Below are 15,786 nucleotides of genomic sequence, written 5' to 3' on the forward strand. Positions count from 1 at the left end.
CACAGAGAATGCTAAAGAGACTAGTGCACAAAGTGAAAGTCCAGTAACTATGTCTGACGACAGTAGCCAAACACCACCAAGTGGGACAGATGATGAATCTGAGGGTGGGAGATACCCGACTAGAGACAAAAGGAAACCAAGTCACTTAAAGGACTTTGTAACTGAAGACAGTGATAGTGATGTGATTCATACTACCATAGACTACTGCTACAGAGCAGTATGTGGCATTCCACAGACATTTAAGGAGGCTATGACGTCAACTGACTCAAGAGAGTGGGTCAAAGCCATGGAAGACGAAATACAATCATTAAACGACAACTACACATTTACCCTGACAAATCTGCCAAAAGGCAAAAAGACAGTGGGGGGCAAATGGGTTTACTCTATCAAAAGTGATATTGAGGGAATGGACAAGTACAAAGCAAGGCTTGTGGCCAAAGGCTATAGCCAGAGGATGGGGATTGACTATGGAGAGACTTTTTCCCCCGCGGCCAGCTTGACGAGTGTAAGAGTGTTGTTACAGAAAGCAGCACAGGAGGACTTGCTACTGCATCAGATGGATGTAAGAACAGCGTACTTACACGCTCCTATAGATTATGAAATCTATATCGAACAACCAGAGGATTACGAAGAAAGAGGGGAAGGTCTAGTGTGTAAACTAGAAAAATCTCTTTATGGTCTAAAACAATCCATTAGAAATTGGAACAGGATTTTGCACGATTGTTTAACTGAAGACGATTTTGCACAGAACCCAGCAGACCACTGTGTCTATGCCAAAGAGACCGAAGGTAGAAAGGTGATAATAATCATCTGGGTCGATGATCTGATCATTGCAGCTAGCAATGACAAAATACTGAAGGAAGTGAAAGAGTTGCTCTCTGCCAAATTTAAGATGAAAGATTTAGGCAACCTAAAACCTTTTCTGGGTATCGATTTCAAACATTTGGATGGATGTGTAAAGATGTCACAGGAAAAATATGTTAACAAGATACTGGAGAGGTTTAACATGCAAAACTGTAAACCCAGAGAAACACCCTGTGATCAAAAACTTGACTATACAGAAAATGCAGTGAAAATGGATGATGTCAGGATGTACAGAGAGGGGGTAGGCAGCCTTATATACCTGACCACATGTACAAGGCCAGATTTAAGTTTTGTTGTGAGCAAACTATCACAATATTTTGCTGAGCCTACAGAGGAGCAGTGGGTAACTGTGAAACACGTGTTAAGATACCTTCAAGGCACGATAGAGAAAGAGTTGTGTTTCAGAAGAAACGATAGTGAGAAGCTAGGCTTACTAGCCTACGGTGATGCCGACTGGGCATCTGATGTCACCGACAGGCGCAGTACCACAGGATATTGTGTAAGCCTCAGTAAGAACAGCTCTTTAGTCTCATGGAAGAGTAAGAAGCAGCCTACAGTGGCACTTTCCACCTGTGAGGCGGAATACATGGCTCTGGCCTCAACTATACAAGAGTGTATATATCTAGAGCAGTTACTGGAGGGTATCGATGATTACAAATATACACAAACAGTAGTGTATGAGGACAACCAGGGAACAATTGCCCTAGCCAAAAACCCTGTAAGCAGACAGAGGTGTAAGCACGTTGACATAAAGTACCACTTCATAAGATCAACTGTAAAGGATGGGAAAGTAACTCTGGTGTACTGCCCTACTGAAGAAATGGTGGCAGACATAATGACAAAACCTGTAACTAAGCTGAAACTGAAGAAGTTTGCAGGAATCGTTTTAGGAGTTTAAAATGTGAGAGGAGGTCCACATTTTCATTTTGTTTACATTTTTGGAATACAGCAACCTGAGAACAAGTTGGGGTGTTAAGGGAAATGTTTACATACTGTATGTCCTCAGTTATTGTATGTATAGAGAGATTGTGTCTATTCTGTACTATAGGGATGTAATACTGTTATTGTACCACTGTGAGGCACTGTAGTATTACGTGCTATGTAATGACCAGGCTTGCGTCATGTAAATGAGGGTGTGTTCACCTGATGCACATGTACACTGTCTATCTTTTGTTCTCTTCTAAGTTAGCTCGGCTGAGCGAAGGAATCACCTGTGAAGCAGAGGAATAAAACATGCTCAAGGGCTCTGCCTCCCCTGACTGCACTTCGCTGATCGGCATACATTTGTACATTCAAATCAGGACATACATTAGGCAAGTCATTAATGTACAGAGAAAACAGTAATGGTCCAAGAATGGAACCTTGTGGAACCCCAACAGGGTTGACAAGGTAGGGGGATTTGGTACCGTTGACCAAAACACACTGTTTTCTGTTCGATAAGTAAGACTCAACCCACTGTATTGAATCTGCCGAAAAATTTGAAATACGTCAGCTTTGCAAGGAGCACTTGGTGGTCAACAGTGTCAAAAGCCTTCCTGAGATTAAGGAAGACAGCACCTACATATGGGCTCGTGTCCAACATAGATTTAACCTTTTCCACAAAGACACAGTTAGCTGTCTCAGTTGAGTGGTGAGCACGAAAACCAAACTGCATTGAAGAATGTTGATTATTCTCTCTGAACTAGCTAAATACATGGGTCTGGGGTAGATTTCTTCAGAATTGATTGTGGCATCTCAACCGTGTGGTCAGATCGCGGCCCGTGACATGTCTTGTGAATTCTCCGGCAGAAGCTCCAAATAAACCGTCAGTGTTTGCCATCAAAGCTCAAGCTCTCCTCGTGTCTCTCTGAGTCCCGACTCCAATTGCTTCAGAAGTTTCCCGCACAGTCATGACAACTATGCAGTTTCTTTATTGGCTGCAATGTTCATTGGCTTCAATATCATATTTGTCCAGTGTAGGATTAATATCTGGTTTGCTTTGGGGGGACAATGCTTCACATGATGCCAGAAAGGAAACAAAATAAAATAGAATAGGTCGACTAAAATCCTATAAAAAAGAGGTGTATTAATACAATGCTGCATTGATTTGGAGTCACATGGTCACATTGTGGTACAGTAGATACATAGATTGGTAAAATGATCAATCAAAAAAGCACAGCACTGGCTCAGTGAACTATAGAAACTAAGCTTTCTTTAAATAGCCTTTCCACAAGCTTCCTGTTGGTTGTTTTAGCAGAATACCTTGTGGCAATGAATCTTTCTTGAGAAGTCAACCAGCTCTCTTCTAATATAGATTTATAACATCTGTCATTAACTGTGTTGTGGTGTGGTCCCAGCATTAGATGGGTTAATGTGTGTTTGTGTCAGTTGGTATGTTCTTCTTTTAACACCAGATGAGGCTGTGTACTCACTTGTTCTCATGATGCCCAGAACTTAAAACTGCTGACTCTTAATGAGCTAGTTTGGCAGTACATTACATATCATGACATTTTTATCTATGAACATGTTTAATGTCTTACAGGTGTTTTCGATGACGCCAAGGGTGACTTCCAACAAGTATTGAAGATGAATCCAGATTTTGAAGATGCCAAAGTGAGCCTGAAACAGACACTTCTGGACCAGCAGCACAAGATGGACAGGGGATACTGACAACTCCATAAACTATAGAATATACATTTGTATAAATCCTGAAATCTGTTGGCTTGAAGAAACAATCTCTGAAGCTTTGTCAAATTATTTCCAATAATGTACAGCTATCGTATCAAAAATTGGAATCGTATTTGATCTGAACATGAACCCTTTGATTAAAGATATCAGAATGAAGATGAGCCTTAAAGCAAACACAAACCACATAAAAAATAACCTACACAAGGAACAGAAACAATGAAAATAAAATTATTGCTGCAAAAACATTCAGTTCGAACCTATTAAACCAAGTAGAAATCCCACAGGGATGGGTGCAACATTTTGATATGGTTTTTTTTAAGCAGTGCATTGATTATTCCTTCTTCTGCACTGACTCAACACTCTTCCAGTTGGAACATATTGTTATGGCCTGAACATATATCATTGCATAATTGGACAGAGCAGACTAATCGACCCGGGTGAAACGATAAGCTCTGGTTTTACTGTCTGTAATAAATGTTAGTGCATCATCTTGCAAGGAGGTTTGAGAATATGCACAAACAATAATCAAGTATTAGATTACAGTCATAATAAAGAGGCTCAAAGGCAAAAGTCAACAAATGAACATGTGGTTTTAAGGAAAAGTTTAATTTATTATTAACTGCGGATTATTTTTGTTGCTTCTTGAAATATAAAAATGTAATATATGCATAATATCAAATACAAATCTACTTTTGCTGAACCATAAATACTTTTTTTACACTACTGAAGAATGTGTGTTTTTCCTTTCCATACATATGTTTTTACAATATGTTCTTAATAAACTAGGCATACATCAGCTCACCCTGTGTGTGTGTGTGTGTGTGTGTGTGTGTGTGTGTGTGTGTGTGTGTGTGTGTGTGTGTGTGTGTGTGTGTGTGTGTGTGTGTGTGTGCGTGCGTGCGTGCGTGCGTGCGTGGAGAATCCTTAACAAGCCTCACCTGTGCTTTGTCGCTAAGTGGAATATAAAGCAGCTGCTGATGTCTCAGTTAATCATCCAGTCCCCTTCCTTTTAGACTTGTGTTTTTGTTGGAAGGTGTGCTGGACATTTGCCAAACTCTGATACTGACTGTATTCTTGTAGTTTTGGGTTTTGCTGCTTACAAACTGCACCATGCTGAGGCTTGGGAACATGTAAGTTAAATTTATTGTGAATTTCTTTCTATGTGTATACTTAATTGTCTCTAAATGATGTGTTTTATGTGTTCAAGCTTGTTATGGATGGCTGCAGCTATCATCTTGGGTCAAGCCAGGCCTAATGTGAAGCCAAATTCACAATCAAGTAAGCTTCAATTCTCATAAGTCATTTTATACAGCATATTAAGTCGGTTTACATTCTCCTCACAAGGCTTTTCTTTTAACAGGCAGTGGGTTAAGGTCTGACTGTGCCGCAAATGTAATGAGACTGTCGTTGGACCAGGCTTTAGCAGTGGGAAACCAGCTTGAGGTGGAGGCTATCAGTAAGTACTTACACTGCTAATAATGAGCTGATTGGTTCATCACTGAGGAAAGGGGTCCCTGACAAAGCTTATTCTCTCCCCTCAGATGGCACCAAGCACATTTTGTTGACACCTAGCATGGCTGCTCAGTGTGGATACAGCATGGAGTCTGACCCGTGGGGTAATACCAGAATCTACACCTCCCTGATGGGCTGCTTTGTGGACAACAAGGTTTGTTTTGAGCTAAAGTGGTTTAGCAGCATTCAATGTCATTTTCTAACAAAATGTAGTTGGGGCCACATGTGCTAATTCTGTCTCGACTAACTGAATTAATGGCTCAACAAGCACATGGTTGCTCCCATTTTTGTTTCCCTGAATTTTTAACCCCTTACCCTTAAAAGACCCAAAGTATATTTTCCTTTTTTTGTTTGGTACATCCCTAAAATGTTAACACTGCTCCACTCAAAACTGTATTCCTCAATTAATCTACTAGGTACTTTCTTGACTCATTTGTTACATACAGAAATATCCATTTTAGACTTCAAAAAAGCTGGAACCAAAGAATATTGGGGAGTTTCACTTAATTTAGTTTTTTTCTATTTATAGGATGATGCTACATTTAACGTTGGCTTGAGACTCCAGATGTACGGCGAGAATCCATCAGACGTGGTCAGTGATGACGTGTATCAGACTTGCAGCTACACTCGCTGGGCCTCCAGGGAGATCCTCTGTGACAGGAACTACATGGAAGTAGGTCATCTTTACATTGATGATTCCACCGTCTTGTATGTATGGAAACGAATGCTAAAACCACCATTTCCTTTTTTAGGTTTCGCACCACATGGCTAACCTTGATGCTGAAGCTAAGGGTCAGACTCGGGATGGTAAAGACGACAAGCTCAACGCCAATCCTGAAGTATGTTGAATTAAACTGTTCAGATACTACAGTTTAGTTCCTCCCTACACCAATGAGGATTTAATTATTTGTTCTTTCCTGTAGGCCTCTGGTGCATCACAAGGCATCTGGAAGATGACGTTTTACACCCCAGAACCAGTGGCCATGGTGCTGCAAGAGGCTGAACAAGCCGGCTACGCTGCCAAAACTACCTCTAGTCGTCTGGTTATGCGAAGCCCGTACAATACAGCAGAGACTTATTCAGAGGATGTAAGCAACACACTCCTATACAGTGTTTCTTTCCTTTCCCTCCTTGTCAATTATATTAAACCTCTCCTCTCTTTAGGTAGCTGGAGTCCCCATGGAAGTTTTCAGGGTGAGCGCCTACTACAAGGCACCACAGGGTCTGAATGTAGTGAACTTGGCAGCTGCTTGTCCCAAAGGTGAGTCCTGAGCAACATATTGCCTTCACAGTAAGCTTAATAGTTGCACAGTTAACTTCAACGGCGCCATTTTGTAATTAACAGGTGGCGTCCTCTTCACTGAGGATATGATCTCTTGGCACGTACCTCGCCGTGTGACTCCTCTGTTGGACGGCAGTATTACAATCTCAGAAATGCACATGGGCATCAACGGGCAGAGGCTTGATAGATCTCAGATGGTCGCACGGGGGTACACACTGAGCACCACAGACTTCCACATCGTCGTCGAGATCCCAGTGGGCTCGCCTGATGGTTACTACAAGGTTGGGGGAAATCTCTAGATTAGAAATGCAAGAGTCATTAGTGCATTTGCATGTTTTATTGAAAAGCCATGAATTATTGCAGAGCCATGCCCCAGATGACCAGTACCACATCACCTACTTCGTGGAGCCCATGCTAGAGGTACTGTGGAGGGAAGATGACACCCAAGATGATACCAGATACAAGGTTCTGTTCCCCATCATGACCCCTCTGATGCCTCAACCTCCCCAAGTCCAGGATGGTAAGAGTATGAAAAAAAATGTGGCAACAAAAAAGAGCTAAATTGGCTTAACATTTGAACTCGTGCTTGCTCGGATATATCCTAAAGACTGCTAAACCCATTAAATAAAGTCTTCAGTTTTTGCAAAATGGTGTGTTTGGATGGGATTTGAAGCCAAGTACAAAATCCACTTTTGCTTACAAAGAGATCTTTTAAATAGCACTCAAGCCAACTACTCAATGTTTCTCTATCAATGTTGAGGCTGGTTTAGAATTTGTAAACCTGCCACTTTCTGTTCCTCAGACACTGTCCCAGAGACTCGAGTGTTCAGCGTTCTCTTGGGAACCTTCCTCCATGACGTTGAGCTGAGGAACATCACCTTCTCCTCCGGAGTCCTCACTGTTGAGGAGAGCGATGCCAAAGGCTTCACAGTCCAGGAACACAGCTTGGCTAATGGCGCCAAGAGCTTCTCTCTTCAAGTGCCCTTTGATGCCGATGTTGTCTTAAAACATGTATGTGACATTATAGATTCAAAATATCACTTTGTACCAGCATATTTTCAGTGTTGCTGAGCTTTTATTTCATTTGTTGCAGAATCCTGAGCGCATGGTTACATCCTACTTCCTCCCTCTGATCTTTGGGTTGATCATCCTGCCTGAAGAAACTCCTTTTGCTCTCCCGGTCGACTTGCAGGCCTCACTGCAGGATGTTGGTGAGATCATATTGAATTTGCTTTTGACAATATCTTTATCATAAGCAAACATATTGGAGTAAAAGCTACACAATCAAATGGATAATTCATGTTTTGCTGCTTTAGTGCTACCCATCATGGCTGGCACCTGTGACCAGAACCAGTTTCACATCAGCGTGAAGTTTGGGAGTCATGGCTCTAATTTCAAGGCTATCGTTGGACCTCGAGAGCTGACGGCTGAAATGGCTGAAGACTACAATTTCTATGAGAACGGCACACACCTCAGCCTCATTCTGCCATACACTGCCAAGGACGCTGTTTTCGAGGTATGTCAAAACTACAACATCCCACCATAGATCGTCTGCATTGGCCAACTTGACTTTCTTTTCCACAGCTGCTCACAGCAGAATCAGTCAAATCCAGAATTGACCTGCTTCTGTTGGATCGTACAAACGACTGGGTGCTTGCTGATCTCTATCTGGCTTGCTACTTCCCCTTAAAAGCAACTGGTAAGATGTGACATCTAAGTATATTTGCTGCTTTAATTGATGGATTTTTGTTGCTTTACACATTGCCTGCTTCTTCCTCCAGAGTGCCACCCCAATGGCACAATGACCGCTGTGGCCGTAAAGGTTGAATCTACTCGTAATCTGGAGCCAAGTCAGCTGACGCTAAAGGACCAGTCCTGCACACCACAGTTCAGCGACGATCGCTTTGCATATTTCTCCTTCAGTGTGGATACCTGTGGAACCACCAGAACGGTGAGTGTGAAATCACATTTAAATATCAAAAGGGCTTTTTGTCCAATGTTTATATCTTTTTTTTTTTTGTTAAATAGTTCTTTGACAACTACATGATGTATGAAAATGAGATCCGCCTGTCTTACAACAACGCCAAAGGAGCAGCCAACACATCACCAGTTGATCCTGATTACAGGTAAAATGTTTGATTCTGTATAATTGGAGATGAACACCTTCAATGTAGGCGTTTATATATTTTATTTTTCCCCTAATAGGCAAACCATTTCCTGCTTCTATGTGGTCAATGAGACTCAGACTGTTGCCTTCAGCGCTAAACCAAGAACCTTTGAGCCCGCTGCAGAGATCGGCGCCGGGCAGCTGATGGTGCAGATGAGGCTAGCCCAAGGCATGGTGGAATTTTACAACATCTTGTTCATGCATACAAAACACTGTAAATGTCCAGGCCTCCTTTCTCTAACGGGACTCTTCTCCTGCAGATCCATCCTACGAGCTCTTCTACCAAGCAGAGGATTATCCAGTGGTGAAATATCTGCGGCAGCCTCTGTATTTTGAGGTGGAGCTGATGCATTCTACCGACCCGCACTTGGAACTCATTGCTGAGAACTGTTGGGCAACCCTTTATGAAGATAGGACATCTCTGCCAAGCTGGGACATCATTGTGGACAGGTAATGTTGTGCAAAACTAACTACTACATGTTCTCGACTGAGACCTTTGGCCAGAAGTGAGTTGTGTAAACACTGTCTTAATGATCCACTAAAAAGCATTCTAATTTCATTTAATGGCAGCTTTATTTTAACTTTTGAATTCCTTCACTAGCTGTGAGAATCGCGATGACAGCTATGCCACAGTTTTCCATCCCGTTGTGAGTGACTCCAGAGTTTTAGTCCCGTCCCACATCAAGCGCTTCTCTGTAAAGATGTTCACTTTCACTAAAGATGACGAGGTTCTGAAAGACCAGGTAAGACTTGTAAATCCAAATCAGGAGTCTTTTGGCCACTGCTGCATGTAGCCCTGTGTAATAAATCATCCTGTCTGTCCACAGATCTATGTCCACTGTGATGCAGTGATTTGTGACACAAGCAGCCAGGCAGATGGTTCCTGCAGAGGCCAGTGTGTGCATCCTCCAGGTCAGAGCTACTCAAGACCTGCAGGTGTAAAAAGGGGTAAGTGATCGAGTCTGATCAAATGTAGTCGATCTGGATGTGCAGCTGGTAATCTTTACTTGTTTTGCAGAGCGAAGAAGCACCGACTCAACACCCCGAAAGCAGATCTCCTCTGGGGCAATTATTCTGTCTAACCTCTGAATATTTTCTGAAGTGTTTACATTGTGTCATTTGCACCTTATGTATATTTGTTCATTGTTTGGCTCCAGGACCAGGGGAACACAATTTTATCTATGAATGTACTGCCTTTTAAATTGATGGATGACGATAACGACTCGCGCATTTTGAAAAATAAACGAATACAAAAAATAAAAGCCACATTTATTCATAGTCTCTTTTATCAATGTGTTGCATCTTCTGTGGTCAACTGTAAAAGCAGGTTTTGTGTCAACCAGTACCCTCATAACTCCAACAAAATGCAGAGAATCATCAACATATGTAGAAAATACATCTTGTATAATAAACAAAATAATAAGTTGTGTTAGGTGCTAAATGAAATACATTCTGAAGTTATTATTTCCCCATTGATAAGCCCCGCCTACTGGAGGCGCACTAAAATGTGATGTTTGACTGTCCTCACTTCCGCCTTTAGGAAACACAACAAACCTTAACATTCACAGCCAATGGAGCAAGACAACCCTCAAATACTTGGAAATGCTCACTCTAAGTTTAAAAAACCAGAACTTCAAATGTGCAGAATAACTGTATACAAAGTGTATCTCTTCCTGCTTACAGTCCAGGTACTGTTTGTTCAATTTTTGGCGATGTAAAGCAAGTCTTTAGTCAGTAGGCTACTAGTGTTACAGCTTATTCTGCTATCCGTCAAATTCTGTGTCCCCGGTTAAATCTAACATCCATCGTGTTTCTCTCACTTTGTCATTTCATTACATGTATTGTTTGAGACTTTCTTTAACACTGTCATATTTTCCATAGGGAATGTGAAGCCTGTGGTGATGACTGTTTATCATAATTCACTCATGGAACTACAGGTTGGGGGTATTGGTCCGCACGTACACATGTTGACTGTACCTACTGTGTTTTCTTCCCTTCTCTTCCCGGACTTCAAGCCGGCAATATGTGCTTTTATGCTGCCCAAAGCCAGCTTTGCACCTTCAATGTATCGCCTCCGACTCCCTTCTCTCGGCACTACACTGGTGACCCTGACATAAGTCTCGCAGAAGTTTCCAAGACTGGACCGAAAATGGCTAGAAACGCCGTTTTTATCAAACTGCCGGGGATTTTTGGAGACGTCCGTGGCTGCCTCGTGCACACGGACTGAAGCTCGGTGCGTCCTCTGCGGAATGGACGTCGCTCGACATTCCCACATCATTCCGGCGCTTGGAGACAGCAAGCCTTCCGACCACATGGAGACGATACGCGACCTGCTAGGTACGAAAGAACCCGACTTCTTGTTCACGGGACTGTTTCTTCCAGACATGCGGCTGCATGTCCAGACAGTGCTTGCTAACACGGCTAGTGTTGAGCCCCGCGCTTTATCCGAAGGAGCTGACCGGTTCTTCCTGGCCGCCCTGCGTTTTACCCCTGAGGTACTGGCCCCGACACGCAGCGGCACCTTCCCTGGTAGAGGCACGCCGCCTAGCAGAGACTCCGGGGCTGACAACATCGAATAACGGCTACCGACTTGCGGCTAACGGCCGTCTAACAACGACGGCTGACAATAACGGCTAACGGCTAACAACGACGACTAACGGCTAACAACGACAACTAACGGCTAACAACAAAGACTAACGGCTAGCAGCTAACGATGAGTGAGAGCTAATGGCTAGCGGATAATGGCTGACATTGTCCATCTGTTAACTCTTTTTGGTGGTGCCGGAGAGGAGGTTCGCCCAAGTCGTGTGGATCCTCTCGCAATTTCGCCCACTTGTTTTTTGATCGTGGACAGGACAACCTTTGAGCTTTTCCTTGGTGCCTGAGATGAGGTTCGATCATGTCTGGTCGGCCTCGTGTGGACCCTCTCACTTTTTCACCACCTCGAAGGCGGTTTCGGACATCGCTCACATTTTCATCGGCCCATGGGTGGCGTGCTTCGGGACCCTGTCTGGCCTCTTCCTTCGCCTCGGCAACAGCTTCGGACCTCGCCCACGCCTTCATCGAACTACAGGTTGGGGGTATTGGTCCGCACGTACACACATGTTGACTGTACCTCCTGTGTACCTACTGTGTTCCCTCCTTTCTCTTCTTCCCTTCTCTTCCCAGACTTCAAGCCGGCAACATGTGCTTTTCTACTGCCCTTTCTGGTGGATTTTAGTCCCTCTTTTTTTATTTATATGAATATAAAACAAATCTTTCAACAAATGGCTTCCATATAATGTGAGCTATTGACCCCAAATCAATGCAGCATTGTACAACATAACTAGACGAGAAGGATACACACCTCTTTGTAGAATTCAATTGCCTTTTATATGAATATTGTCATTGTTGGGGAATAATTGACCAACCTTGAGCAGCCGTTATCTCCCATAAGGAGGGGCTGCCCTATCATTTAATCGTTTATTTGGCAGGGACAATGCACAGTAATGAACACTTAAAACATTCAAATGTGTCAAGCGTAACAGTGCCAGATTTAGATTTGAGCTAATTTTCATCCGCAGTCCCTCACATAAAACATTTAAGAAAATTATATTTTACAAACAAAGCTAAAACAAAATACATGATATGCAAAAAGTTCAAAAGAGCAAGAGCAGCATACACAAGTATTTACCACATGGCAGTACAATATAGCAGCTACGACATATAAAGTGCAAGAGAAGATACCCCTGTATTAAAGTGCATTTAGCGGTGACTGCACGTCTGTTTATTTCTCAACCATTCTTTTAGTTGACCTTTAAAGCTATTGAGAGTGGGACAATCCCGTATCTCAGTTGGGAGGCTATTCCAGAATGAGCTGCCTTTAAAGGAGATGACATTTTGTCCAAAAGTGGTCCGTCTACGGTGGACTTCACAGTCTCCTCTGGTTTCTGACCTATGCAGCGTCCATTGTGTTTTTTGTGGATGAATTCCCCGAAGGGAATGTAAACATTTATAAAAAAAACACAGACTTTTAAAAGACTTTAAATCGTCAAAACTCAAGAAATTGTGTATTTCAAGGATGGTACAGTGGTGGTATGAATTTGGCTTTCTGTCAAACACCTTGATAGCGCTCTTGCACAGCTGTTCTATTGGTTTCAGGTTTGTGGCACAAGCAAACGACCAGTTTGTAAAACAGTATTAAATGTGGGATGGAATCATACAGTGGAGGTATGACTTTGCAGCATTGACAGTTAAGAAAAGTCTGATTTGTTTCAAATTGAATTTAACGGTATTGGATAATTTCTTGATATGTTTCTTAAAAGTCAAGTTTGAGTCCAGTATGACTCCAAGATACTTGAAGTGGGGGACTAGTTCCAATTCTGCTCCGTTTAAAAACACATTGGATCCTTCGATTTTGACTGGTCGTTTACTGAACATCATGCACACTGTTTTTTTGCATTTAACTGTAAGCAAATGTTGTTCAGCCAGTGTCGAACCTTGTCCAATGCATTTGAGAGAAAGGATGTCATTTTTTCAGTATTTTTCCCCTGTACAAAGATGACCGCATCATCGGCATCAGTGATCGTGGCCCGTGACATGTCTTGTGAATTCTCTGGCCGAAGCTCCAAATAAACTGTCAGTGTTTGCCATCAAAGCTCAAGCTCTCCTCGTGTCTCTCTGAGTCCCGACTCCAATTGCTTCAGAAGTTTCCCGCACAGTCATGACAACTATGGAGTTTCTTTATTGGCTGCAATGTTCATTGGCTTCAATATCATATTTTTCCAGTGTAGGATTAATATCTGGTTTGCTTTGGGTAGGACAATGCTTCACATGATGCCAGAAAGGAAACAAAATGAAATAGAATAGGTCGACTAAAATCCTATAAAAAAGAGGTGTATTAATACAATGCTGCATTGATTTGGAGTCACATGGTCACATTGTGGTACATTAGATACTAGGGATGTAACGATACCAAAAACTCACGGTACGATAATATCGCGATAATAAGTCCACGGTACGGTATTTATCGCGATATTGAATAATAAAGAACAAAAAATTCAATTTCTTTTTCAATAAAAAATTTTTTACTCGGAAAATGTTTCTTTATTACATAATAAATCTGATTTGTACAGAATTTTAGTAGGATAGCAGTATTTTAAAGTGTCAAAAACAAAGTGACAGTAACAGATTGGAACAAGAAAAGCAGGGTTTTTGGACCTACTAGTACTACCAAACAAAGTAGGCCTTTTTCTTTGTGCCACTGCATCTCACAAATAAACAAGGACATTTAATAATCAGACCCTGCAATAAAATAAATCAAGTTTCACTTTAGTTTTTCAAGTAACTCAACTCAAACTCACTAGTCACTCACTCAGCATCATCAGACAGGTTTTTAGGAATATGAGAATGTCCACGGTTTCCAGGTATTTAGAAGCTGGGATGTTTGGGCATTTACAATATCCCCTGCTCTGGAAAAAACTCTCTCGCTTGGTACTGATGTTGCTGGGACAGCAGTGGTCGCGTTAACGGAATATTTTATTTAACAATGACGGAAAAATCTGAAAGCCGTCTGTCATTTTGACAGATTAGAACAAACTTGGAACAGCACCAACGTTTCCCCGCAGCGAGGCTCTGGTGTTATTCCGTGTTATGCGTGCCCTCCAAAAGGAAATGATATAGTTTCCAAACCGTACTTTGCCGTACAGATCAACACATGTCTGGGAGGTTTTGCTTTACGCTATGCGCGCTCCCGCGAGGTGCATACACACACGGCATAACACCGCCCCCCCCCCCCCCCCCCCCTGTTGACAGTTCACGAGCGTGCTCTCTCGTGAACTGTTCAGACCCGACGGGTAATAAGGGATTATGACGGATATTTTACAATCCTGTCTGTCAAAATGATGGACAGCGAAAAAGTCTAACGCCACCTCAGTGGGACGGAGAGATATGCTTTGGCCATGGGTGACAGCAGTGGGTCAAACTGTGCATTGTCTCTCCACCAAGAAGGTGAGGCTTATTGACAGGGCGAGATATAAATATATTGTTGGTACTTGTCAATGTCTCTAGGTGTTTAAATGTAGCCCTGTAAATACGATGTCCTTTTGTGTTATGTGTTGTTTTATGTTCATGTTGTAACCTACTTGCTGCCATGTTGGACAGGTCTCTCTTGAAAAAGAGAACGATGATCTCAATGGGACCACCTGGTTAAATAAAGGTATAAAAAAAAAAAGATTAGGCCTACATTTATTTATTTTTTAAATCGCGGTAGATTTTGTCAGTCTCACGACGGTATTGGGACGTTTATTTACCACGATACCGCGATGTTCGGTATATCGTTACATCCCTAGTAGATACATAGATTGGTCAAATGATCAATCAAAAAAGCACAGCACTGGCTCAGTGAACTATAGAAACTAAGCTTTCTTTAAATAGCCTTTCCACAAGCTTCCTGTTGGTTGTTTTAGCAGAATACCTTGTGGCAGTGACTCTTTCTTGAGAAGTCAACCAGCTCTCTTTTAATATAGATTTATAACATCTGTCATTAATTGTGTTGTGGTGTGGTCCCAGCATTAGATGGGTTAATGTGTGTTCGAGTCAGTTGGTGTGTTCTTCTTTTAACACCAGATGAAGCTGTGTACTCACTTGTTCTCATGATGCCCAGAACTTAAAACTGCTGACTCTTAATGAGCTAGTTTGGCAGTACATTACATATCATGACATTTATCTATGAACATTTTTAATGTCTTACAGGTTTTGTCGATGACGCCAAGAGTGACTTCCAACAAGTATTGAAGATGAATCCAGATTTTGAAGATGCCAAAGTGAGCCTGAAACAGACACTTCTGGACCAGCAGCACAAGATAGACAGGGGATACTGACAACTCCATAAACTATAGAATTTACCTTTTTATAAATCCTGAAATCTGTTGGCTTGAAGAAAAAATCGGTCAAGTTTTGTCAAATTATTTCCAATAATGTACAGCTATCGTATCGAAAATTAGAATCGTATTTGATCTGAACATGAACCCTTTGATTAAAGATATCAGAATGAAGATGAGCCTTAAAGCAAACACAAACCACAGAAAAAATAACCTACACAAGGAACAGAAACAATGAAAATAAAACGATTGCTGCAAAAACATTCAGTTAGAACCTATGAAACCAAGTAGAAATCCCAAAGGGATGGGTGCAACATTTTGATATGGTTTTTGTTAAGCAGAGCATTGATTATTCCTTCTTCTGCACTGACTCAACACTCTTCCAGTTGGAACATATTGTTATGGCCTGAACATATATCATTGCATAATTGGAC

At 42.0% G+C, this 15,786-nt stretch overlaps 1 protein-coding gene across 2 annotated transcripts in view; it reads left to right on the forward strand.

Annotated features, from left to right (window-relative positions):
* The first annotated feature begins 4,509 nt into the window (after window positions 1-4,509).
* LOC307016724 (uncharacterized protein) overlaps window positions 4,510-15,786 on the forward strand; it is a 28,872-nt gene continuing 17,595 nt past the window's right edge. Inside the window, exons 1-21 of one of the 2 annotated variants that reach the window (XM_079645997.1) lie at window positions 4,510-4,661; window positions 4,739-4,809; window positions 4,892-4,987; window positions 5,073-5,197; window positions 5,573-5,716; window positions 5,796-5,882; window positions 5,967-6,131; window positions 6,208-6,304; window positions 6,389-6,606; window positions 6,689-6,845; window positions 7,128-7,336; window positions 7,419-7,536; window positions 7,642-7,841; window positions 7,910-8,024; window positions 8,107-8,276; window positions 8,354-8,451; window positions 8,531-8,661; window positions 8,753-8,942; window positions 9,094-9,235; window positions 9,320-9,440; window positions 9,511-9,858. In XM_079645997.1, the coding sequence (XP_079502123.1) occupies window positions 4,642-4,661; window positions 4,739-4,809; window positions 4,892-4,987; window positions 5,073-5,197; window positions 5,573-5,716; window positions 5,796-5,882; window positions 5,967-6,131; window positions 6,208-6,304; window positions 6,389-6,606; window positions 6,689-6,845; window positions 7,128-7,336; window positions 7,419-7,536; window positions 7,642-7,841; window positions 7,910-8,024; window positions 8,107-8,276; window positions 8,354-8,451; window positions 8,531-8,661; window positions 8,753-8,942; window positions 9,094-9,235; window positions 9,320-9,440; window positions 9,511-9,581 (2,745 nt within the window). In that variant the 5' untranslated portion in view covers window positions 4,510-4,641 and the 3' untranslated portion in view covers window positions 9,582-9,858. Of the gene's footprint in view, window positions 4,662-4,738; window positions 4,810-4,891; window positions 4,988-5,072; window positions 5,198-5,572; window positions 5,717-5,795; window positions 5,883-5,966; window positions 6,132-6,207; window positions 6,305-6,388; window positions 6,607-6,688; window positions 6,846-7,127; window positions 7,337-7,418; window positions 7,537-7,641; window positions 7,842-7,909; window positions 8,025-8,106; window positions 8,277-8,353; window positions 8,452-8,530; window positions 8,662-8,752; window positions 8,943-9,093; window positions 9,236-9,319; window positions 9,441-9,510; window positions 9,859-15,786 lie in introns of those variants that run through there. The other variant, XM_079645994.1, reaches the window with a different exon arrangement.

Source organism: Notothenia rossii (assembly GCF_949606895.1).
Source record: "Notothenia rossii genome assembly, chromosome: 8".
Lineage (NCBI taxonomy): Eukaryota > Metazoa > Chordata > Actinopteri > Perciformes > Nototheniidae > Notothenia > Notothenia rossii.